Source organism: Tachyglossus aculeatus, chromosome 13 (assembly GCF_015852505.1).
Source record: "Tachyglossus aculeatus isolate mTacAcu1 chromosome 13, mTacAcu1.pri, whole genome shotgun sequence".
NCBI lineage: Eukaryota > Metazoa > Chordata > Mammalia > Monotremata > Tachyglossidae > Tachyglossus > Tachyglossus aculeatus.
This window is the reverse complement of record NC_052078.1, coordinates 297,208-323,120: the sequence shown is the minus strand read 5'-3', so window position 1 is coordinate 323,120 and position 25,913 is coordinate 297,208. Positions and strand designations below refer to the sequence as shown.

Below are 25,913 nucleotides of genomic sequence, written 5' to 3'. Positions count from 1 at the left end.
TGTAAAAACATATATACATATATACAGGTGCTGTGGGGAGGGGAAGGAGGTAAGGCGGGGTGGAGGGGAAGAGGAAGGAGGGGGCTCAGTCTGGGAAAGCCTCCTGGAGGAGGTGAGCTCTCAGCAGGGCTTTGAAGGGAGGAAGAGAGCTAGCTTGGCGGATGTGCGAAGGGAGGGCATTCCAGGCTAGGGGGAGGAATTAATATAAATTCGTATATTATTATTAATATAGAGTGGGCTCGGAGCAGCATGCAGTTCTAATCTGCCTCACTCGATGGCAGTAGCCACCAAGCATTTATTAAGCACTTATGGTTCTCAATATTGGGAAAGTATGCAGAGGTGGAGATTGGAGTCCATAGCCCTGAGGGGGCTCACAATCTGAGAATAGAAGGGGCAAGGGAGAATCAACTGTGCTGAAGGGCCAGGGGTGAGCTAGGAGTGGAGCACTGTGGGGTGGAGCCTAGGGGAGAGAGGGAAAAATAGAGGGAAAAGGGGAGAGAGGGAAGGAAGAAAGTTTGTGCTCTGCTGCAGCTGCTCCTCAGCCTCTTTCTCCGTTCATTCATTCATTCAATCCATCATATCTATTGAGTGCGTACTGTGTGCAAATCACTGTACTAAGAGCTTGGGAGAGTACACTATAACAACAGGTACATTCCCTGCTCACAACGAGCTCACAGACATTAGCATACATAAATAAGGAGCAGCATGGCCTAATGGCAAAAACACAGCCTTGGGAGTCAGGGGTCATGGGTTATCATCCCAGCTCCACCACTTGTCTGCTGCGTCACTTCTGTGGGCCTCAGTTACCTCATCTGCAATATGGGGATGAAGACTGTGAGCCCCACATGGGACAAATTGATTCCCAAGTGCTCTGCATACAGTAGGCGCTCAATAAATAGATTGAATGAATGAATTACCTTGTATCTATCCCAGTGCTTAGAACAGTGCTTGGCACATAGTAAGTGCTTAAAAATACTATAATTTTATAATAATAATAATAATAATAATGATGATAATAATAATAAATTGGGTTGCCTCAGCCAAGTCACAGCAGCTGCTGCTTGGGCTGTGGTGGCAGCTCCCACTTGACTGGGAAATGCCCAGCCCCTACATAGCCCACAGGACTCATGGCAGCACATTGGCTCTGGCTGTCCAATTTGCCCCTCATCCGTGGAGTGTCCCTCAGGCTGTCCTGGTGGATGGGCCTGGGGAATGGCAAATACCTCATTCTCTCTGGAATATGAGGGTGGACATGAGAGAAGCCTCTGGCCTGGCTTAGAGATTGGGGAAGACAACAGGAAGCAGCTTAGGGTAAGGCCGGCCTGGGGACAAAAGTCCAAAATGCCATTTTAGCTCTGCTCTCAGTGTCTCCTAGGGACAGGGTTAGGTAATTTATGCTGCCCTGCCCCAAAGGCCAATGCCATGGGGGAGTTGCCCCCTTCAGTCCCATGGAGCTGACACCCTTTAGCAGGATCTGTGGACGTGATCCAGAAAATTAAAATGAGAGCATTTTAAATGAAACTTTAGGGCCATCAAAGAGCCCAAAGGAGCTTTGAATCCTCTCCTTCAGTCTAACTAGTGTTCTAACTATATCCCAGCAGGTGCCAAGCTGCTCAGTTAGGTAGTGTGAGGATTGAAACCCTTCTGTTTCTGGCTCCTCCAAGGTCAAGTCTTGGGAACTGTGGACAGAAGAAGTCGTCTTATCCTCCAGGGCTCAGCGGGAGAGCCTATCCTTTGAGCCTCAAAACCAATGTGAGAAGCAGATGAGAATTGCTTGGGCAGCAACCCCTGGAGGGGATCGGGGAGAAGGAGGTGAAGGGCTCACCCAGCAAGGAAGATTTAGCCAGTTCTGGGTCATCCTGCCCAAGGACGGTATCTCTGTGGGGTCCAGGAAGATCAACTGCTTTTTGAGCAGCTGCCCTGGCCTGAGCCTGCCGGGTACTGTCCACTCCTTTCTAATCTCTAGCTTTCTTGGCTGGAGCCTGCTGGGCACTGTTGTCCACTCCTTTCTAATCACCAGCCACCCTGGCTCAGCTCTGCTCTGGGCTTCCCCGACTGTCCCCTTTGTTGGGGATGGCGGGGTCGGCTGTGGTTCTCTGCTAACTCCAGCAAGCCACAAGTGGAAAATCGTGCAAAGCAATGATGAGAAATGCCGGCCAGAGAGTAGCCTCCATCTGCCGAGCCCCTGGCCTTTGGCTGATAGTTCATTCCAGAGTTCTGTTGGGTTTCAACTTGACTCGGTCTGACTCTGGTGGCCTCACCTCCTAGCCAGCTTGGTCAGAGGGCCAGCTTGGCCTTCATGAGAACATCTGGGAATCAGGACTTCTTTCTCCTTAGGCCCACGGGGGACAGCCCTTGGAGCAGAGCTGAGTAGTGGTTTTGAACCCACAGAGTGGTGTAGCCCCTGGGGACTGGAAGGATAGGAGAAGCGCTTTTTCACCAGAATGAGAAAGTTTATTACAGCTCATTTTATGATAAGGGGTATTATTGAGCTAACTGGCTTTTCAAGGGACCTTCTGCCTGTCGTGTGAACAGGATTCAAACCCAATATCCAGCTACTCTAGCATAAGTCCATAGTTTGATGAGTCCAAAGAATACCTGCCCCCTTGACAGGGACTCGGTGCGCTTGTAATCGGGCTGGCTAAAGCTTCTGGTCCTTGCACTTACCAACTCCGTTGTATTGTCCTCTCCCAAGTGCTTAGTGCAGTGTTCCCTACACAGTAAGTACCATTGATGGATTGATTGATTGATTGATTTCAGACCCTACAAGAGAAAACAGGAGGGATTGTCTCTGAGAGAGCAGAGGTGTGGCCTACAAATAGGGCCGAATCTTCTGCATTTCATGCTTGGTAGGCTGCACCTCTGCTTTCTCAGAAACAATCCCTCCCACTTTCTCTTGTAGGGTCTGTGGCTGGGGGGGAAATTCCCTATGAGCTAAAGGGAATCAATCAATCAATGGTACTTATTGAGTGCTTTGTTCAGAACCCTGTATAAAGCACTTAAGAGAGTGCTTAAGTACTCAATATAACAGAATTGGTAGACACAAGGATTGGAAGGTGTGGCCGGCCCAATTACAAACCACAAAGCTGAACACTCGGCAGAGTGATTTGTTGTTGACGAATAGATGGTAATGATGAAAAGATACTCCTTGGATAAATGTTGGGGGTGCATAGAGGGGAAGGTCCAGGAAGTTAGATGGTCCCCCCCCCCATCCCCCACCGCCCCGGGAGAATGGATGTCAGAATCCTGGGCTGGCGGATCATTGGTGTCGCCTAAGGTGGCATTTGCTCATCGCCTGACATGCTTATGGTGAACAAGTCTCTCATATGGGTGAGAGAGAAATTCTAAGGTGATTGAGGATGAAGGCCATTAGGAAGGAGACTGACCCAAAATGGAGAAGGAGTAGGGAGAGATGGGGAGAAAGAGAGGAAGATGGGGATGATGGAGAGAATGAGAAGTAAATAACTGGAACTGGGAGTTTGGACTGTCCCATCCTATGGCTTTCCCAGTAAGATTGGTGTTCAGTACCCCTGGGGTTTGGCCCCTGGTGTTTGGCCTCCAACAGCTCACCTGGACACTGACAGTGGTCCCCAGGGAGGCGCCCTACATGGAGCAAGTGTTTTCAAACTCACTGCTGTTGGAAGCTCCCTTCACCACACACACTCCCAAGCAATTTCCCCATCCCCATGGGGCATCTGAGATCATCCTGCTAAAAGTTTAATGCCTGGAAGTCAATTAGCCTGAAGATGGCTGCAGGAATCAAAGCTGATGCTCTGGAGTTGTGAGCAGGGTCAATCAGTGGGAGGGAGTGGTGGGCCTCCATTAACCCTTCCCAGGGAGGTTCCTCAGGGCTGTGGGAGCTCTAATGAGGGTCCCAGTGGGCCCCTGGCCAAGGGAAAGGCTGACGGACCTCTGAAGGACCAAGTAATTTAGGGAGGGGGTCAATCAGCACATGGAGGAACAGGGATGGTGGAGGCGCCATTGATGGCCAAGATGTAAGTGTCCAGGGCACAAACCCAGAACGGTACCCACAGCCAGTCCTGGGTCAGATTGTTGGGCCAGGATTCCTGCTCTGACAAATGCCTCAGGGGAATTTGGGGCTGCTTGGTGTCCATTCTGATGGGAAGGGAGGGACCAGCTCTCTGACTTCTGCATCCATAACTTCCTTTTTACAAACCCATCAGGTAGCCTCATTACACTCAGAGTGGACGCTCAATGTGGGCAGGGAACGTGGCTACTTGCTTGTTTTGTCCTTCCCAAGTGCTTACGACAATGCACTGCACCCAGTGGACTCTCAATTAATGCTATTTCTGCCACTCCACTGTGAACTTCTCAACCAATCCATCAATCAGTCAATCAATGGTTTTTATTGAGTGCTTTCTCAAATATGAGTTTATCCAATGCCCTCTAACCTGAACCTTTAAATAATTTTGTCCTGCCCGATTTCCTTTTTGGTAAGTTTGTCACCAAGAGTGTTTCCCTTGGTTTACTTGAGAAGCCATCGTTTCCTAGTGGAAAGAACATAGGCCTAGGAATAAGAGCATTTGGGTTCTAATCTGGCTCTGCCATTTAACTGCTTTGTGACTTTAGACAAGTCACTTAACTTCCCTCTGCCTCAGTTTCCTCATCTGTAAAATGGGGATTCATTACCTGTTCTCCCTCATACTTGAATTGTAATATTTATTATATGCTTCCCATGTGCTAGGCACTGTACTAAGCACTGGGGTAGATACAAGGTAATTGAGTTGGACACAGTCCCTGTCCCACATAGGCTTTCAGACTTAATGCCCTTTTTTCCAGATGAGGTAACTGAGGCCCAGAGATGTGAAGTGACTTGGCCAGGGTCATACAGCAGACAAATGGCGGATCTGGGATTAGAACCCAGGTCCTTCTGATTCTCAGGCCTGTGATCTATCTATTCACTAGGCCATATGAGTCCCATGCAGGACAGGGGCTGGGACCACCCTGATTATATTTCATCTACTCCAGCATTTAGTACAAGTGAGCAATTAATAATAATAATAATAATTGTTATTATTATTATTCCAGTCACCCACCTCTGTGCCTTTTCTAGCTCATAAATGCTTCTCAGCTTTTAAGGGGTAAGTCAAGCCTGGAGTCCTTCATTTCTATGTTGTATAATTGAACCAGTGCCTGCACATCAGACAGCGGGGAGAGTCAGGCTTGGGGACGCTTGTGTTGACAGCCCAGACGGAAGGGCACCATGGTGTGATTACAGAGGCCCAGCATGGGGGGAGTTGGTGGTGCCAAGTGCCAGACCCAGGGAGCTGAATGGGATGCTTGCCAATCTTGCCAGGCTCCTGGTGGACTGCCAACTCTTTTGCCTGCCAACTGCCAAATCGTGTCAGCAAACAGGTTTCTTCCTCTCCATGGCTTTCCTGATGACTGGCTTTTCCTCTCCTCTTCCGCCTGCATTCCCCTCTGTCGGTCTCCGGGTGGCTGCTCCTCCCCTCCCCCCGCCTTGCAGTCTCAGCACAGGGCTGGTGGGCTGGGGCTGGGGCTCGGGAAGACAGGAAGGATGGAGGATGGTTGCTAAGGGAAGGGGAACTGAGGCCTGAGACCACACAGGATTTCCCAACCAACGGCACTCAAATTGGGCTGGCCCAAGGTGAAAGTCATGAAGTATCACCTTCTGTCTCACTGTGACTATGTTCTCGGAGCCATCGGCTGCACTGGTGGTGAGACTTCAAATAGCTCCAGCTCCCAATAATGTCACCCGCACCCAGACAATGAAACTGGCCCATTCAGAGCACCTCTGGGCGCCTTTGACTTCTCTGAGCTCCTCACCAGCTCCCTGGCATGTGCACCCTGTCTCTTTGCCCCGAGTCCACGGTTCTGGCCTTTCTTTCCAGTCCCGAGCTCCGGCAGGAGGTCTCTTGGTCTTCTGGCTCCATCTCTGGGAGGTGGTGGGACTTTAGGTTTTCTGCTCCTGGTGGTTCTTGGCCCTCTACCCCCAATCTGAAATGGGAAAGGGAAAGGACAGGCTTGAGGGGAACGCCCGTGAAGAAGAATCAGATGGGGAGAAACTCGAGGAGCAGTGGAGTGGGGAGCAGTGGAGTGGTTTTATTGGCCAGTAGTGAGATGGGCCTCTGTGCTCCATGCACATAGTTCTGTGAAAACAGTTGCCCAAAGCTTCTCATTCTCTAGGTCAGACAGAGGCTTTGACCTACCTCATCTTCCTGCAGGGATAGGGAAAATGATAGAAAAGCTCCTCTCCCCTGGTAGCTGACCCTGGAGTTGTTTTATTTTTTCAAGCAATTGTTGAGTCCTTATCGCATGCTGTTATTCCTTGTTCCAAGGGGTGTAGTAGATACCGGTCAGACCGATCAAACACAGTCCTTGTCCCACACGAGAACTGCAGTCTAAAGGGGAGGAAGTGCTGGTATTTAATCTCTATTTTACGCATGAGGAAACTGAGTCACAGAGAAGCTAAGTAACTTGCCCAAGTTCACATAGCAGGTAAGGGGTGGAGGCGGGAGCCTGTGTTGGGGACTGTGAGTGAGTGGCCAAGAGTTGAACTAGTTCTGCTCTACCTACCTGGAAGCCATTTGGCTCAGGGCCATTCACTACTCATCAGGGCTTTTACCTTGAGGGTTTGCCTCTTGCCTGATAGTTGGGTGGATGGGGTGGGTTTTCCTCACTGGCTTCAGTATGATGGGCCTTGGCCACATGATAGATAACTTGCAGCCTGATGTTTTCAGGGGAACTTCTCCTTTCTTCATTCAGCTTGAGTTAGTTGAGTGCATTTAGAGTTCTCTCCTTGTCCCTATTGGCCCTTGAGTAGGGAGTGAGAATCTTCTCCTTGTGTGATTAGATAAGGAAGAGAATGGAGCAGAAACTCTGAGGCTTTCCTAAGGCTGAGAGGATTGACCATTAAGAAGGACGGGGGTTACTTTGTGGAACTAAGGGCCTTCGCCATTGTTCTTGACTTCCTCCGGCTCCGTCAAGGCGACTCTCCATTAAATCCATTATGGTGGTTTGTGCTGCAGAGTGGATGTGGTCAGTTGGGCCGACTGGGACGGGAGGGTCATGAGACACTAGACCAGCAGCCTCTAATCGCGAATCGAGTCTGCACCTGGGGTTTAAGCTCAGCTCCAAAATGCTTCTGCCCTCCCTGCCCCCTTGTCCCATCTAATAGCCTCTCCCCTTTCTACCTGAAAAGTCCCAGTCCAGCCTCTTTCCAAGAGCAGTTGCCCCTTGCATCTCCTCAAGCTATTGATTATGTGGTTTCTTTCCCTATTCTGCACCTGGCAGAGGCTTCTTGGTGAGTCCCTCTGTCCTGTTTGGGCCCAGGGCCTTGGAGGAAGACTTGAACCGACATTTGACTGGTTTGCGACTTTACTGCTTCCCTGACGTATATGCATGCTATTCCACTGACCCTTGTGGAAATGGGATTTGGGTCCATTGGAGTCTGAGGCTGGTTTCTAGAGTTTAAGCAGATTTGCAGCCATCCTTTGGTCAGTGTTCACAGAGCACTGTATTAAGCCTGCAGAGAGTACCATGTAGTTAGCTGACACGACCCCTGCTCTCAAGGAGTTTGCAATCTACCTGGGTGCAGGGCCCTGGACTAAGCACTTGGAGAGTACAGTAGCATTAGTTGACATGATGCCTGTCCTAGAGGAGCTTCCAGTATACTGTAGGCAGAGCACTGTACGGTACCAGGAGGTTGGGAAAGTACAGAAGAGGGAATAACAATGCAGTCTGGCCATAACAGTGGGGTTGGGGTTGGTGTTCTCACCACTGGGCCACCTGGTCTTCCCTGGCTCCCAGCTCCAACTGATGGTTCCTGACTGACCTTGGCTTCACAGACTCTGTCCTCTCCTGGTTCTCCTCTTATCTCTCCGGCCGTTCATTCTCAGTCTCTTTTGCAGGCTCCTCCTCCCCCCCCCATCCCCGTACTGCAGGGGTTCCTCAAGGGTCAGTTCTTGGTCCCCTTCTGTTCTCTACACTCACTCCCTTGGTGAACTCATTCACTCACACGGCTTCAACTATCATCTCTACACTGATGACACTCAAATCTACATCTCTGCCCCTGCTCTCTCTCCCTCCCTTCAGGCTCATGTCTCCTCCTGCCTTCAAGACATCTCCAATCTGGATGTCTGCCCGCCATCTAAAACTCAGTATGTCCAAGACTGAACTCCTTATTTTCCCTCCCAAACCCTGCCCTCTCCCTGACTTTCCCATCACTGTTGACGGCACTACCATCCTTCCCGTCTCACAAGCCCGCAACCTTGGTGTCATCCTCGACTCCGCTCTCTCGTTCACCTCTCACATCCAATCCGTAACCCAAACCTGCTGGTCTCACCTCCGCAACATCGCCAAGATCCGCCCTTTCCTCTCCATCCAAACCGCTACCCAGCTGGTTCAATCTCTCATCCTATCGCATCTGGATTACTGCATCATCCTCCTCTCTGATCTCCCATCCTCCAGTCTCTCCCCACTTCAATCTATACTTCACACTGCTGCCCGGATCATCTCTGTGCAGAAACGCTCTGGGCATGTTACTCCCCTCCTCAAAAATCTCTAGTGGCTGCCAATCAACCTACACATCAGGCAAAAACTCCTCCCTCTCAGCTTCAAGGCTCTCCATCACCTCACCCCCTCCTACCTCACCTCCCTTCTTTCCTTCTACAGCCCAGCTCGCACCCTCCACTCCTCTGCTGCTAACCTCCTCACTGTGCCTCTTTCTCACCTGTCCCGCCGTCAACCCCCAGCCCACATCCTCCCCCTGGCCTGAAATGCCCTCCCTCCGCACATCCGCCAAGCTAGCTCTCTTCCTTCCTTCAAAGCCCTACTGAGAGCTCACCTCCTCCAGGAGGCCTTCCCAGACTGAGCCCCCTCCTTCCTCTTCCCCTCCTCCCCCTCCCCCTCCCCCTGCCCTACCTCCTTCCCCTCCCCACAGAACCTGTATATATGTTTGTACAGATTTATTACTCTATTTTACTTGTACATATTTACTATTCTATTAATTTTATTTTGTTAATATGTTTTGTTGTCTGTCTCCCCCTTCTAGACTGTGAGCCCTCTGTTGGGTAGGGACCGTCTCTATATGTTGCCAACTTGTATTTCCCAAGCGCTTAGTACAGTGCTCCGCACACAGTAAGCGCTCAATAAATACGATTGAATGAATGAATGACTGCCAACTCCCTCCCGAAGCCAGGAACAAGTTGAGGATGAAGGGGAGTTTGCCCATCAGGGAGTAGGGGTTGTGGGAGGGAGGTTGTTGAGGAAGGAGTGTGAGAATATGTGGGTTGGGGATGGAGTGTCCAACTGTAGTTATTGGGGGTTGGAAGTCTGGGGGCAGGGTGAGGGTTGGGACAGGGATGTGAACAGAGAAGGGAGGGGTCAGGGTGGAAAAGAATCAGTCAATCAACGGCATTTACAGAGTGCTTAAAGTAGTAACAGTAATACTAATGATCGTACTTGTTAAGTGAGAACAGTAATAACAGTTATGGTATTTGTTAAGCTCTCACTATGTGCCAAGCACTGTTCTAAGAGCTGAGGAAGCTAAGTTAATCAGGTTGGACACAGTCCCTGTCCCACATCAATCAATCAATCAATCAATTGTATTGAGCGCTTACTGTGTGCAGAGCACTGTACTAAGCGCTTGGGAAGTACAAGTTGGCAACATATAGAGACAGTCCCTACCCAACAGTGGGCTCACAGTCTAGAAGGGGGAGACAGAGAACAAAACCAAGCATATTAACAAAATAAAATAAATAGAATAGATATGTACAAGTAAAATAAATAAATAAATAGAGCAATAAATATGTACAAACATATATACATATATACAGGTGCTGTGGGGAAGGGAAGGAGGTAAGACGGGGGGATGGAAAGGGGGACGAGGGGGAGAGGAAGGAGGGGGCTCAGTCTGGGAAGGCCTCCACATGGGGCTCACACTCCTAATCCCCCTTTTACAGATGAGGTAACTGAGACACAGAGAAGTTAAATGACTTGCCCAAGGTCACACAGCAGACGCGTGGTGGAGCTGGGATTAGAACCCAGGTTCTTTTGACTCCCAGGCCCATGCTCTGTCCACTAAGCCACACTGCTTGCTTACTCTGTGCCAAGCAAGGTATTAAGTGCTGAGATTGATAAATCATTAGGTCCCACCTGGGCCTCACAGTCTCAGTGGGAGGGAGAGCAGGTTCTGAATCCCTATTTTGCCGACGAGAGTACTGAGGCGCAGAGAAGTTGTGATTCGCCCAAGGTCACAGAGCAGACAAGTGGTGGAGCTGGGCTTAGCGCCCAGGTCCTCTGATTCCCAGTGTTCTTTCCACTAAGCCACACTGCTTCTCTTACAATGTGCACAGCACTGAGCTAAGCCCTTGGGTGAGTGCAAAAGTGGTAGTAGACATGATCCCTACCCTCAGGAAGCATATAATCTAATAGGGAAGACAGACACTAAAATTGATGACAGGTAGGGGAAACAGCAGGGAAGCAGTACGGCACAGTGGATCGAACATGGGCCTGGGAGTCAAAATCATGGGTTCTAATCCCAGCTCTGACACTTGTCTGCTGTGTGACCTAGGGCAAGTCACTTCATTTGCTTGTATCCACTCCAGTGCTTAGTATAGTTCCTGGAACATAGTAAGTGCTTAACAAATACCATAATTATTATTTCTGTTATTAACAGAGCACAAGGATAAGTATTAGGATATGAACACAGCAAATCCTGACCTCATTCTGACCTACCCTTGCTGCTGCGAGCTGCTCTGCCATGACCTTCACCAGGCTTGAAAAGCTGTGTCCACAGTGACTTCCCCACTCTGCTCTCACAGCAGTGTGGGAGAGGCCAGCTTCCCCTGGCTCCTGCGGCATTGAGAAGCAGTGTTACCTAGTGGAAAGAACATGAGCCTGGCAGTCAGAGGACCTGGGTGCTGTTCCCAGCTCTGCCATTTACCAGCTGTGTGACCTTGGGCAAATCACTTTTCTGTGCCTCAGTTTCCTCACCTGTGAAATGGGAATTCAATACCTGTTCTTCCCGCTTACACTGTAAACCCTATGTGGAAGTGGGACTATGTCTGAGCTGATTATATTCTGTCTTCCCCAGCGCTTCATAAAGTGATTGGTGCATAGTAAGCACTTAAAAAATGCCATATGAATTGTTACTGGGGAGACAGTGAAGTGGTCTGTACACAGCAGGTACTCAGTACAGTGCTCTGCACACAGCAGAGGCCCAGTGCAGTAAGGGTGATAGCACCTGTTGGACTTTCTAGTTAGGAGGCAAAGACTATATAGACATCTGCCTGGGGACTCTGCTCAATTTGAACGCTGAGGAAATGTCATAACCCTGCTCCTGACCCGCCACCAGGGCTGCAGTGATGGGCTTGGACTCAGTGAGCTTTGGGTCACCCAATTCCATCCCCTCAACAGTGAGTTCCACTCCTCCAGTGACCACAGGGATGAGGCCTGGTGAAGTACCCGGGGAAGCAATTCTGAATTTCCCTATTTGATACAGGCTGAACCGGGGTCCTCGGATGCAGCTGACAGTCCTCTTGTGCCTCAGAGCCGACCCTGCTGCAGGTCACACTTTCCGGGGCCCTCAGTGGGGCCAGGATCATGGGCACCCACCGTCCATTGTTGCTTTAAACTTGTCACTGCCCATCTCGGTTCTGGGGGCCGTTTTTCCCACCAGCACATCAGCACAGTGGAGCCAAGCCATCTGAGCGGTAATTAATCTGGGATCCGTGTAGCCATTAACGGCCAGCAAGCATTTCCTTTGACCACTGGCATAAAGCTGTTAGGGAGCCCCGTCGTCCCCACGGGGATTCCGTAGCCTTTTAGCAAACCCTTCCTTCTACTCTCCCATCCCCCACCCCCTCATTCTACCAGCTCCTCCAAAGTCTTTCCACCAGGGGCTTCCTTTTTCCTCTGACAAAGACCCCCTGCAGCCAGCCAGCCAGCCCACTAACCCTAGCCGGCCTCACTGCAAGCTCTGAGTGATTCTTGATTCTACTACTTTCTTCCCAACCAGAACCATTTTCAGATATTCCTACCCACATCCTTTCTCCACATCCCGCCATCAAGCCAGCCAGGAGCACCACCCCAGGCCCCTGGATCCAGAGCCTAGAGAAGCTGGGAATTTGATGAAGGGAATTCACCATACTGGCCTGTCCTGGGTCTCTCAGCAGGGTGGCAGAGAACCAGTGCATCAGGGACAATTCCAGACAGAAATGGGCATTGGCACCAGTCCCTGCCCCAACTGGAATGAGAGAGGCCAAGATCATGGCAGAGGGGCCTGGGACCTGGCCCGGAGCCTGGAACCCAATGGCCCACCCTCAAGTCGTCCATCTCGATGTTCCTGTGCGAGTTGGGGACCAATCGATCCATCGTCTTCGAGTGCTTACTGTGTGCAGAATACCATACTACATGCTTGGAAGAGTACGATGTAAGAGTTGGTAGATACGTTCCTTGCCCACTACAAGCTTATAGTGTAGAGAGCAGTTTGCTGAATGCCTTGTGCATGGCAATTCTTGTTCCTTCCCCGGCCAGGGGCATGTTGAAGCCCGAGAGAACCAAGGAGCCAGAGAAAACACTGAAATGTATTTAGGAGCAGCCTTCAGGCATTGTCATTCATAAGTGAATTAGCAGGTCTAACTCCCCGCCAGCCCTATCTCTGCCTGCTCTGCTGTTGAGCCACTGGCAGTTCTCCTAGCTTGGCTGTTTCCCCAGTGCCCTCACCTTTGTGGGCTCTGGGCTGTTCTGGTCTCTCTGGACCTCCTCTGGCCAGGCTGTTCCCCAACCCAAATGCTTGGCCCATAGACAAAGCCTGGGATGGGTAGGGTGTCCTGACTCCCCGGGGAGGCAAGGCATCAGCCAGCTGCGCGAACTGACTGGGTAAATGCAGGGGGAGAAGAAGGTGTTCTGATTCAGCCTCTTGAGTTCAGGACCCACGAGGGCACTGCTGCAGCTGTCTGGGCCCTTGATACTTTCTACTGTCCCCAGTTGTCCTCAGGGGGGCCATGTGGGGTATCTCTGTTTTCTTTTTCCCTCTAGACTGTAAGCTCATTGTAGGAAGGAATGTGTCTGTTATATTGTTGAACTATCCCACACACTTAGTACCGTGCTCTGTATACATTAAGTGCTCAATAAATACAATCGTCTGACTGATTGGCTTTTTACTGCTCCTTTCTCCAGACCTTCCTTCATGCTGCCCTGTCATGCTTGCCCGGACCCTGATCCATCCTTCCCGACTTTCAGCTGGAGGGCAGTTTGTCTTCCTTGAGTGATTTTTCCAAGGTTTGGTCGTCCTTTTGAAGCAAATTTCCCTACAGCTGCTTCTCTTTGAACTTCATGCTCACGATCCTGAGTGGGGCAGGTTCGACACTAGAACTTCCTCTGTGTCTCCTCCCACCCCTGCTCCACGTCCTGTCCCAGCCCCTGTCCCCACCCCTACGTTCTGCTCCCAACCCCATCTCCTTCTCTGATGCTGCCCCCACTTCTATCCCACCTCCCGTCCCTGCCCCCGCCTGCCCTTCATTCCCTGCCTTCTGTCTCCACCCCCATCCCTGCTCCCATCTCCATCGCTGTCTCTGCCTCTGCCTGTGTCCCCGCTGGCTCCCAGGACAGATCATCTAGTCATCCCTCTGCCTTTCGGCAGGCAGGGCCGCCCCACTCCTACCTTACAGTCGGATTGGTTTGTCTGGCCTGGTGCCACCTGGCTCCACAGAAGGTAACCCACCATGACATGGTCAAGTGCCACTTGCCTGGCTGATGGGGATTGGAGAGGCATGTCATCAGTTTGGATTTCTTCTTGGGTTTGCAAGTCTGCCCAGGGCCTAATGGGTGGGCATTTCTGCCCTTGCCTCCCCATCTCTGTGCTGCCTGTCCCTGTCCCTCCCTTCCACCCTGACCTGGACTGGCTCATCTTCTCCTGCCCTGCTGCTGGAGGATCTGCCCGCTACTTGCCTCAACTAGCCCAGCCAGCCCCTCAGCCCCCTTCTCTCACTGCAGTGGCCACTGCCAGCCTCCCTCCATGTCCCTGCACATCCTAGTTCTGCCTGAACTGGCGGTGCACATGCTGGCCTTGTGGCAATGCCTGTGGTTTGGATGAAAGTGTTCAAGTAGGTGCCCTGCTTCTATAATCCACAATTCCTCCGAATTTGCCTGAGAACCTCCCAGAAGCCCAAAGGCCTGGAGACAATGCTCCACTCTCTCCAGAGGCTTCAACCCAATCCCAGGTCAGGTCCACCCCATCTCTCTCCCTCTTGCATGTCGTGTGGCGGGGGCTGCTGCTAGAGGGGTTGAAACCAGGCAGCAGATTGGCATAAAATACTTGGGGAGCTCCTGAGAAACTGTTTCATGTTTAATATCTGGGGATGGATAGAGGATGGACTTGGGTGTATGAGAGTAGGCCATGTGTATAGGCAGGCCAAAATCTCCAGGGTTTCCTGCCAGGGGTGGTTCATGACTCCGGTTTCCAAAATTCTGGGTTGCTAGCAACACTGCCCGCCCAGCCAGTGCAATGTCATCCACACCCTGGAGGGTTACTCAGGCGTTCTTCCAGCCCCCAGGGCCTTCTGGGGACAGGTTGGGCCGAGGGGCAGCTACCTGGATGATATTTGGGGGTCTGGGGTCACCCATCATTTAAAGGAAACTGGGCTGTTGTTGTCAGGGAGGAGGCCAGAGCCCTAACCCCCTCTAACAAACCCTCCCTCCACCAGGGGCCTAGCCCATTGGATGAATTGGGGAGGGGCCTGCCATCGCCTTCCTAACAAGCCCCACTTGCCTCTGCCTCGAACCCCAGGGCCTAGTTGAAGGACAAAAACGGGGAAACTGCACCTCCCGGCCTGAAGTGACACCCCTTGAGTTGATGCATTCAGGGAGGCAGCTTGGATGCCCGTGCCCAGAAGCTAGAGAGATCTACCCCTTATTCTGCTCACCCACTTGGATCAGATTGAACAGAAAACAACCTCTTCCTTTATTAATGATTCTGTCTGCCAAGATAGATTAAGAAGCGATTAAAGGTGGATGATTCAGAAATGTACATGTAAGTGCCCCCTCTGCTTCTCAGGTTACAGGGTTTCCTATGAGATTCTTTCAAATCACTTTGGCTCCTTTCCCCTCTGCCTCCCATAGCCCCTTCTCCCCGCCCCCTGCTGCCCCCCCCCCCCGCCCCACACCCTCTCTGTCCCTCCCCATGGCATAGTCGCCTTCTTGGAGTCTTGGCGGCGGCAGCCAGGGGAGACGCTGCTCCGAAGCTGGTGTTCCAGCTGCTGGGAGCGGTCTGCTGACTCCCGCCTGGTTCCGCTTTGGCTCCCCAAAGTACATCTAGGAATCTGGGTTTAGAAGGCCATCGAAGGTAAGTCTTTGTGCTGTTTTTAATGGAACCTTTCCTGTCTCTTGGGGGCTGAGGTGCCCATCGCTGGAGCTGAGGGGGCCAGTCTTCAGGGGAGCTACTGCTTCCTAGGTGAACCATCAGGCTGAGAGTCCAGTGTCCCACCCCCTCAGACCACAGGAGTGACCAGAGATGCATTTTTTCTGGCATTTTGGGCCTGGGGTGTGTCGCTGACCGCCCAAGGAATCCAGCCCCAAAGCAAGATCAAGGGCATCATTGTGCAAGAGAGCAGGAAGCGTGCTCAGGCCTGCTTCTCCCTGCTCTCTGCCCACAGAGGTTCCCCCTTAGGGCCCTGGAATTATCTGCATTATCTGGGGGGCAGGTTTATTTTCTCCAAGTGTCTTAGTTCTGAGTGTCTTCTGACTGGTTTTCGGGGAGAAAAAGGATGTCTGCCAGTCACTGTTGGTGTCAGTATCGGGAAATGGAAATCAGGTAGGGATGGAGTCATCTGGAACCTCCCTAACTCCCCCCCACCCCCAACTCTCACTCTCTCTCTCTTTCTTTCTCTCTCTCTCTCTCTCTCTCTCTCTCTCTCTCTCTCATGTTTTGTACAGGACTGTTTCTAAGAACTAAATTAGCATCCTTATTCTTTCCCTCACCCCCCTCCTCTTCCTCCTCCTTCCCATCCCCTCTGTTGGGTCTGGGTGGGGCTGGAGGGTTCTGAGGGCAAGCCTTTGGTGGTGGGCACTGTAATACTGTGGCACAGGGCAGAATGAGCTGGGCAGGCCCAGTCTACAGTCCCTGTTGGAGTCTTGGTGGGATCCCCAGGGCCACATTGCATTGGGTGAGATGGGGTTTTAGGAGATGCCTGCTGTGATAAAGAAGCAAAGGAGGTTGCATGCCTATGATCTGAGTCTGACAGTGAAAGCCAGGAAGAGGGGAACCAGGGAAGGGGATCCCCCTGCCCCACGCTGGTCAGAGGCCCAAGCCCCAGTTGGGATTTGATTGCCCCAAGGTGTGTCCAGAGGGTGGAAGGGGCCTGGAGATTTGTTTGGTTTCCTGCTGGCTGGTTGACCCTCAACTCACACACCTCCCTCTGGAGTGCCCTCTTTGACCTGTCCACCTGGCTTCACTCCCTGAGGTCCTTGCAGTGTGGTCCAGCTCCCTTTCTGTTACATTGGCCAGGACAAATGGCTCTCAGCCTTCTCGCCTGGCTCCCAGCCCTCTGCCCTCCTGTGACTTGCAGGTTTCCATACCCACCCCTGATATTACTGTTTCCCCCCCACCTGGGAGTGAGGCACTTTGTTCAATTTTCGGGGGGTGCCCTGTTCTATCCGGAAAGGCAGGTCAGGATGAAAAGCAACCCCCTCTCTCCTGCCGATCCCCAGAGATTCACTGTTCTGCAGCCCTGGACCCGGGGCTTCTTTTTGTCATGAGCTGCTTCTGCCCTGCTGCCAGAGGGCTGTGTTGGGGATGGGAGTCCGGTTGGCTGGGCTGGAGGGGTGACTGGAGCTGGGGGAGGGGGTGGGGTGGCAGAGGAGGGTCAGAAGGGTCTGTTGTCAGATGGACCGATGTGACTGGGACAGTATCTGCTAACCTCTGTGTCAATTCCAGACATCCACAGCCTGAAGCAATGTGGGTGTGAAGTGTTGGTGAGTAAGACTGGGTTTTTTTCTGTCACTCCCTGAGAGGTGAAGAATAGCTGTTTACCTCTGTCACAGCCCCACACATGCTGCCCTGTCCCAGCGGTCTCTAGCTTTGAGATTCCTGGCCCACATCTCCCAGAGTATTCTTGGCTCATGGAGAGAGTAGAGGCTCCTATCCCCTGAAGGCCATCCCTTGCCCTGCCTCGTCCCTGCATTTGCCATGTCTCCATCCTTCCTCTGATTTATTCCTCTTAGACTCTGGCAGGCCTCAGTGACCATTTGCCAGGTCTGACGTCCAGTGGGCAGACAGTGAGAAGGTGAGTGGGAACACTGGCTGGCCAGTGTGGGGGTTGGGGAGGATTAAAGACTGGTGTTGAAGGGTCTTGAGTTCTCACCACAGTTCCCATGAGGTCATGGAGGCTGCAGCCCTTCTTCTGGAAGAGGTAAGCTGGCAGATTGATGCCCCTCCCTGAAAACGCCCAGCCCCGAGGAGAAAATTCCTCCCAGAACCTGGACCAGAGCCACTCTGTTTACCTGGATTTGGAGGGGGTGGCAGCTGGGATGAAGACAGGAGTCCATTTGGGAACTGCTTCTTCCACTCCTCATCTGAGTGCCGGCCTCATGGTGGGCCTCGAGAGGAGGGATGGGTGACAATAGTAGAGGTAGTAGTTGTAGTAGTTACAGTATTGATTGAGTGCCCACAGTGAACTGTGCACTGTACTAAGGGCCTGGATAGCACAAAATAAGCAAGGGACATTCCCTGCCCACAAGGAGTTACCACTCTAAAGGAGAGATGGCAGTGTAAGCAAAATAAGTACCTGAATAAACATATGTACATAAGTGCTGAAGATGGGTGGCAGTAGTTGAGTAGATAATGACTATATGATGGGTAGATGGGTAGTAGATGATGGGTTTATAGGACTCGGGATAATAATAATTGTAATTGTGGTATTAAGCGATTTCTATGTGCCAACTGCTGTACTAAGGGATAAGGTAGATTAAAGATAGTCAGATCACTCAAAATAATAATAATAATAATAATTGTGATATTTGTTAAGTGCTTATTATGTGCCGGGCACTGTACTAAGTGCTGGGGTAGATGTAAGAAAATCAGGTTGGACACAGCCCTGTTCCACATGGGGCTCACAGTCTTCTTCCTCATTTTACAGTTGAGGTAACAGAGGCATAGAGAAGTGAAGTGACTTGCCCAAAGTGAAGGAGCTGGGGATAGAACCTAGGTCCTTCTGACTCCCAAGCCTGTGCTTTATTCACTAAGCCATGCTGCCTCTCACGTGGGACTCACAGTCTATCAGAGGGGGTGCAGTTGTTGAATCCCCATTTTGCAGATGAGAGAACTGAGGAACTGAGAAGTGAAGTGACTAGCCCAAGGTCACACAGCAGGGAAGTGGCAGAGCTGAGATTAGAACCTAGATCCTCTGACCCCAGGCCCATGCTATTTCCATTAGGCCACACTGCTTCTCTAAATGAATCGGGGAAGGCAGGGGGAAGGAAGTTGGCTTTTAGGAGCACTTTCAATCTGGGGAGGGTTGTATTCTGCTGGATTTGGGGTGAAGTGGCTCACCCTGTGGTCCTTCCTCATTTGGGGCTTGCTTCCTACTCACAGGAGAGATGGATGACAGGGAAACTCACCCCATGACCCTGCCTCACTCGGAAAACTTCCGTCCCTTCACCCCTGAGTCTCTGGCAGCCATCGAGAAGCGGCTGGAAGTGGAGAGGGCCAAGCAGAAGTCCAAAGGGGAGCAGGCTGCACAAGACCAGCTGCGACCCCAGCTGGACTTGAAAGCCTGCCGGAAGGTTCCCCAGTTCTATGGCGACATCCCTCCTAAGCTGGTGGGGAGACCCTTGGAGGACCTGGACCCATTCTACAGTTATCACAAGGTTCCAGCACTTCCAGAGGATGCTATCCACTCCCTCCATCAGCCTGCCTCTCTCCCAGCCCAAACTGGGGCCCTGGGCATCCAGGAGCTTGAAGGGGGTCCTATGGGCTTTTCCTATCACCCCCCCCCCAAAAAAAAATCCTCTGCCCCCCTCCCTACCCTAATTGCTGCATCTGGGTTAGAGGATCCAGTTGTGCCCTCACCCCAGGCATGCTGCCTCCCTAGTGCTCTTGATTCAGCCTCAGCCTCTGAGGGTGTGGGAGGGGGAGTGAGGGAAGGCACCCCTGAGGATGTGGGTCTGGGGCAGCCGAGCTCTGGGCCCAGTGACTCGGCTCCCCCGGAGGGGGAGAGGAAGCTGCAGACGGACAGATGGGAGCGGGAAGGGAGGAGGCAGTCATGAGCCAAGAGGGTGGAGCAGGGTGCCCTTTGCTCTGTTCCAGACATTCATGGTGGTGAACAGGAAGAGGACCATCTACCGCTTCAGTGCCAAGCCAGCCTTGTTCGTGCTCAGTCCTTTCAATTCTCTCCGGAAAGTAGCCGTGACCATTTCCGTCCACACATATCCTTCTGTTCAGCTCTTCCTTTCCCTCCCTCCCACCTGCTGTTTGAATCCTCCCACCTTTCTTCCCTCCCTCCTTCCATGTAGAAATGTGCTGTTGACAGGAGGACCTGCAAAAGAGCAGAGGAGAATGCCCATACAGGTGGTCATTGAAGTTGAGGAAGTGGACCAGGACATTAGCTTGGAAAAGACAGGCCTGCCTGTTTGGTCAGGCAGAGCCATGAGCCCCCCTCCCTACTGCCCCCCACTCCTGAAGGTGCCGGGGAGGCAGAATCGGGGGTGTTCAACAGGAACCGCAGAGCTTTTCCCCTCTCTCTCCCTCTCCATAGCATGGGGCATAATGGGAGCAGCTGAGAAAGACCTTGGTGAGGCCTGTAGGGGGTGGGAGTGACTCGGTGGACCCCTACTTTATCCAGGAGGCCAGGGACGTCTCGCTCATTCAGTCCTGTTCCCCGAAGGGCTTTGGTGTGGGCTGGGACAACCCTCGGGAAGAACTCTAGCTCAGACCAGAGTTGACCCTGGATACCAGGTTCCTCAAGGGGCACTTACTGTATTTTGGTTTCACACTGATCTTTAGGCTTGTCTCCTCCCGGGCTCCTGGACCGAGGTCCCACTGGCTGGGTGCTCCCCTGCTCTCTCTCATGTCACCTCCTTTCCTTAATGGATGCCATGAACCCTGTTCAGTATGTTCATTATTTGCACAGTTACCGTCAACTGTGCCTTCATGGCCTCAGCCCCGGAGCCGAACAAGCTTGCTGAGTAAGTTTGCCTATTTTTCCCTATTTCCACTTGCTTTCCTCCCTTACTCCTCTTCTTTTGGCTGGACAGGATTCTGAGAGCAGCCTTGGGCACAGCTTCCTACACAACTGCTCATGCATTCAGACATGAAACATAGGAGTGAGTGAGAGAGAGAGAGAGAGGAAAGGAGAGGAAAGAAAAAGGGAAGGCATAGAGAAAGAAATTTGATTTAGTCAGCGGAACCACTTCTGCCTCCTTCTCTTTCTCCTTTTCCTCCTTCTCTTTCTCCTTTTCCTCTTCTTTCTCCTCTTTCTCTTCTTCCTCTCTCTTCTCCCCCCACCCACCCCGCCACCTCTCTCCTCAGCCTCCTCCCCTCCACCAACCCCACCTTCTTCCAGTACAGTACGCTGCTCTGTGCTGCACACACACCCTTTCCAGGGGGCTGGGCAAAGATTAGGGAAATGATAGGATGTCCTAGGCCTGCCCTGTTCCTGCATAAAGGACAGGGGTGCCGGGAGGCCACCTGAGAAACAACCAGCTCACAAAACCAGTGGCCAGCATCACCGTGACAGAAACTTTCACAACCAAGCTGGATCCAGGTCAATTGGAGCTCCTCCTGGTGCCCGCCTGCCCTTTCCCACTTTGCTCTAGGCCCTCAACTGGAAAAGGGCTTGGGGTGAGGCTTCAGCTCTGGGGGCTTGGGAGCCTTGTAGGGACACTTGACCAGACAGGAGTAGGGGGCCCAGCTAGCATTGGGGCTGTTCAACCAATCTGTCAATGATATTTATTTATTTATTCAAGGCCCTACTGAGAGCTCACCTCCTCCAGGAGGCTCCTTCCTCTCGCCCTCCTCCCCCTCTCCATCCCCCCCGCCTTACCTCCTTCCCTTCCCCACAGCACCTGTATATATGTATATATGTTTGTACATATTTATTACTCTATTTATTTTACTTGTACATATCTATTCTATTTATTTTGTTTTTTTAATATGTTTGGTTTTGTTCTCTGTCTCCCCCTTCTAGACTGTGAGCCCACTGTTGGGTAGAGACCGTCTCTATGTGTTGCCAACTTGTGCTTCCCAAGCATTTAGTACAGTGCTTTGCACACAGTAAGCACTCAATAAGTATGATTGATTGATTGATTGATTGAGCACTTACTGTGTGCAGAACACTGTACTAAATACTTGGGAAGCAGTGGGGCCTAATGGCTAGAGCACGGGCCTGGGAGTCAGAAGGATCAGGGTTCTAATCCCAGCTCTGCCACGTGTCTGCTGTATGATCTTGGGCAAGCCACTTTGCTTTTCTGTGCCTCAGTGACCTCATCTGTAAATGGGGATTAATACTTTGAGCCCCAAGTGGGACAGGGACAGTGTCTAACCTGATTAACTTAGTACAGTGTTGTCTGAAAAAAGTACAACAGAACAGATTTAGTTGACATGTTCCCTGCCCACAAGGAGCATTCCTTGTAATTGCCTTTTATATCCCTGAGGAGGCTCACGCTCATGTTGGATTTCTTCCCCTCCAGCCAGGTGTTCAATAGCATATACCTTTTTGAAGCTTTGATTAAAATCCTGGCCCGTGGGCTTTTCCTGGATGAATTCAGCTTCCTCCGTGATCCGTGGAACGTGCTGGATTTCGTCGTCATCACCATAGCGTGAGTCAGACTCTGAGATGCTGGAAGGATCTTGGAAGGTCATCTGGTTCCATTCCCCTGCCTCTGGGAAAATGCTTGGGAAAATACTACAGAAGCATTAGACAAGCCCTGTATTCAAGGAGTCTCCACTCTAATAGTGGAGACGGACATAAAAGTATTTACCAACAGGGCAATCAGAAAGAATGAATTGACTGTGCAATTGATTATAAGTGCCGAGGGAGGATGTAAATAAATTTATAAGAGCTTGAGGTGCCTGATGGGTTGATGGTGGGTGTTGGGTGGCTCTTGGGAGTTAACTGGGGAAATTGTTGGAGGTGTCAGGGTTTTAGAGGGGCATGGGAGGTGGGGAGAGCTGGGGTCTCAGAAGTGGGAGGGAGAAGGAAGTCCAGGCTGGTAGAACAGCGGGAATGAGGGGATGGAGGTGGGTTGTCTGGAGCCAGGAACAGCCAGAAGGTTGGCCGGGGGAGAACAAAGAGGGCCGGCTTGGGGCCAGATTGGTGGAAGGGAATGATATGGAAGATGGGGAGAGTTGGTGGACAGATTTTGAAGGCCATTGTTGGAGATGGGAATCCACCGAAGGAATTTGAGGAAGAGGAATGAAGGAGAGATGCTTCAGATAGATGATCCTTATGGCCACATGTGGTCTAGATTGGAAGGAGGAGAGGCTGGAGGCAGGGAGACCGGCCAAGAGGCTGATCCGGTAGTCCTGCTGCAATCGGACGAGAGTTTGGGCCAAGGTGGTAACCTTAAAACAGTGCCTGGCACATGGTAAGTGCTTAACAAACACCATAATTATTATGATGATGACTAGGAAGAACCAGCATGATTAAGCAGTAACTTGAACGTGAGAATTGAAAGGTATGGAGGAATAGAAGATGACACAACACTGTGGGCTTGTTGGGCAGAGAGGGTATGTAGGGGTGTTGTTGGCAGTGATGGGAAAGTTGGCAGAAGGAGAGTGTTTAGGAGGGCAGGTGAGAAAGAGGGCTAGGACGGGACTAGGCAAGGGTTCTGAGGGCATGCTGCCTTTATGGCAGAGGGTGTCTCAGGCTCAATGGAATTCCACTTAGAGACTGACTCTCTACAAACTTTGGCCTGGGTGGAAAGACATACAGGGTGGGGGCCTCCCTGGAAGGGCATTTGTGGTTTATTGTAACAGTAGACCCCACCCCAGAGCCACCTGTGAAGGTGAGACTGTCTAAACAGAGGAGATTAAACAGGTGGCTGAGGCAGCAGAATGTACTCTGAAATCTCTACCCTCCAGGCAGTCCGGTGGTGCTGCCTCTGCCTTTCCAGCTCTGGGGTGGGGGCACTCAGTTAGTGCCCTGCCAAAGTGGAAAGCCAGAATTTGTTTCCCCAGCATCCTGTCCTACAACTTTAAAGAGGGGGATGGAATCTCCACTCTGCGGATGTTCCGTGTGCTCCGAGTGTTGAAAGCCATTTCTGTCATTTCCGGTAAGTGTCCTGGATTTCCATCAGCTCCTTGTGGCTGAGAGCTCCAGAGAGGTTTCCACCTTCCATCCCAGCTTGTCCTTCCTCCTTAGCCAGTCTGCCATCTGGGTCGGAAAGTGGCCATCCCCAGGGTGCCAGACTCATGCTAGACATGGGTCAGTAGTTCAGAGGAGTGCCCAGGGGTGCCCCTGGAGGCAGAGGTAGGCCTGGAAACAGAAGCTGTTTCCATAGCTTCTTTTGCACAAACCTGGCTTTTTAAAATGGTATTTAAACACTTAATATGTGTCAGGCATATTTCTAAGTACTGGGTTAGATAGAAGATAACCCAGTGGGACCCAGGCAAGCTCTCCACTCTGGCCTCATGGATCACAAAGAAACAGCTGTGTTCTCTGGAGTTTATGTGACTGATCCACAGCACCTGCATAGAAAGCCTGTGGAAGCAGCATGGCCTAATGGAAAGAGCACAGGCCTCAGGGTCAGAAGATCTGGGTTTTGATCCTGACTCCACCACTTGTCTGCTGTGTGACCTTGGGCAAGTCACTTAACTACTTTGTGCCTCAGTTTCCTCAACTGAAAAATGGGGATCATTCAATCAATCAATTGTATTTATTGAGCACTTACTGTGTGCAGAGCACTGTACTAAGCACTTGGGAAGTACAAGTTGGCAACATATAGAGACAGCCCCTACCCAACAGTGGGCTCACAGTCTATAAGGGGGAGATAGAGAACAAAACCAAACATATTAACAAAATAAAATAAATAGAATAGATATGTACAAGTAAAATAAATAGCTCGGGGGGTTGCGTAACTAGTTAGCGGATTAGGGGATTCAATCCTATTCCCTCCTACTTAGACTGTGAGCTCCATGTGGGTCGGGGACTGATAAACTTATAGCTATCCCGATATTTACAACAGTACTTGGCACTTAGTAAGTGCTTAACAAATACCATTAAAAAAACAAAAAGATTATTAGGTTGGACACAGTCCCTGTCCCACAAAGGGCTCAAAGTCTACATTGGAGGGAGGCAGATTTAATCCCCATTTTACAGGTAAGGTAACTGAGGCAAGACAAGTGCCTCAGTGGCTTGCCCAAGGTCACAGAGCAGACAACTGGAGGAGCCAGGATCAGAACCCAGGTCCACTGACTTCCAGACCAGTGCTTTTCTCAGTAGGCCATGCTTCTTCCACAGGCTTTCTGTACATTCATTCATTCATAATTATTGAGTGCTCACTGTCTGTAGAACACTGTACTAAGCACTTGGGAAGTACAGTACAACAATACACAGTAACATTTCCTGCCCACAAGGTACTCACAGTCTAGAGTTCGGGAGACAGACATCAATACAAGTAAATAAAATTACAGATATGTACATAAATGGGGCTGGGACAGGGGAAGAGGCACACTGGATCAGTCACATAAACTCCAGAGAACACAGCTGCTTTTTTGTGACCAATCGGCAAGGCCAGGGTGGAGAGCTTGCTTGGATCCCGCTGCATTTGTCACGTTGGGTGACTTGCTTTTTGCTTCTGATACCATGTGCATGACATGAGCTTGTCATTTTTCCCACTGCATTGTCAGGAGAAAGTTTTGTCTTAGCCATGATTCTTTACCTGGGTTGGGCTGGAGGGCAGAAGGGCCCCAACTCGCCCCTTCTTGACCCTCTTCCCAGAGACCTCCACTCAGGGCCAATTGTTTACAGCATCCTGATTAACTGGGGGCAGCTGGAAGGACCAGCCGTAATTCCTGTCCTCCAGAGTCTGATGGTCTCCTAGAGGAGAAACCGCTGGTGCCATTCCCGTGATCCACAGAATCCACTGGGGCCATTTCTGGGATTTCAGGGAAATAATAATAATTATGGTATTTGTTAAGCACTTACTATATGCCAAGCACTGGTCTAAGCACTGAGGTTGATGCAAGGTAATCAGGTGGTCCCACATGGGGCTCACAGTCTTATTCCCCATTTCACAGAGGAGGTAACTGAGGCACAGAGAATTTAAGTGGCTTGCCTAAGGTCACACAGCAGACACTTGTACCACTTGTGCCATTCCCAGAATCCAGTGGATTTCATTATGGCCATTCCTGGGATCCAGGGGGAAACCACTGGGACCATTTCTGGGATTCATAGGGAGCCACTGGGGCCGTTTCCTGGGATCAAGGGGGAGCCCTGGGGCTGTTCCCATGATCTGGGAGAAACCACTGGGGCTATTCCCTAGGATTCAGACCTGTGAAGCAAAGTGAGATGCTGGTTCATTGTTTCGGGGTGATCTCAGAACCCCAGAGTCATGTTTGTCCCCCAGGCCTCGTTTGTGTCCCTGGGGGGCAGAAATGTTCTGGCTGTGAAGAGTTAAATCCTGAATGTGGGAATCAGCCCCTCCCTGAGCCCAAAACTCTAGATGGGAAGATCCCAGGTCAGGGAGGTCAATCTCTCATCCAGGGCTGAAGGTGATCGTGGGGGCTCTGCTCCGTTCAGTAAGGAAGCTGATGGACGTGATGATCCTGATGATCTTCTGCCTCAGCATCTTTGCACTCATCGCCCTCCAGCTGTTCAAAGGGAACCTGCGCCACAAATGTGTCCTGAAAAGCCCCGAGTGCTGTAGCCACAACTACACAGAGTTCAGTGGAGGCAGCTTCCAGAACAAAATTACCTCCAATCGTGAGTGTC

The 25,913-nt window shown here is 51.3% G+C and overlaps 1 protein-coding gene across 1 annotated transcript in view; it reads left to right on the top strand.

The window, feature by feature from the left end:
- The first annotated feature begins 6,991 nt into the window (after positions 1-6,991).
- SCN11A (sodium voltage-gated channel alpha subunit 11) overlaps positions 6,992-25,913 on the top strand; it is a 52,569-nt gene continuing 33,647 nt past the window's right edge. Inside the window, exons 1-9 of the mRNA XM_038755442.1 lie at positions 6,992-7,020; positions 7,315-7,375; positions 11,197-11,236; positions 18,620-18,849; positions 19,289-19,407; positions 20,083-20,166; positions 21,670-21,798; positions 23,159-23,253; positions 25,686-25,868. Of these exons, the coding sequence (XP_038611370.1) occupies positions 6,992-7,020; positions 7,315-7,375; positions 11,197-11,236; positions 18,620-18,849; positions 19,289-19,407; positions 20,083-20,166; positions 21,670-21,798; positions 23,159-23,253; positions 25,686-25,868 (970 nt within the window). The remainder of the gene's footprint in view (positions 7,021-7,314; positions 7,376-11,196; positions 11,237-18,619; positions 18,850-19,288; positions 19,408-20,082; positions 20,167-21,669; positions 21,799-23,158; positions 23,254-25,685; positions 25,869-25,913) is intronic.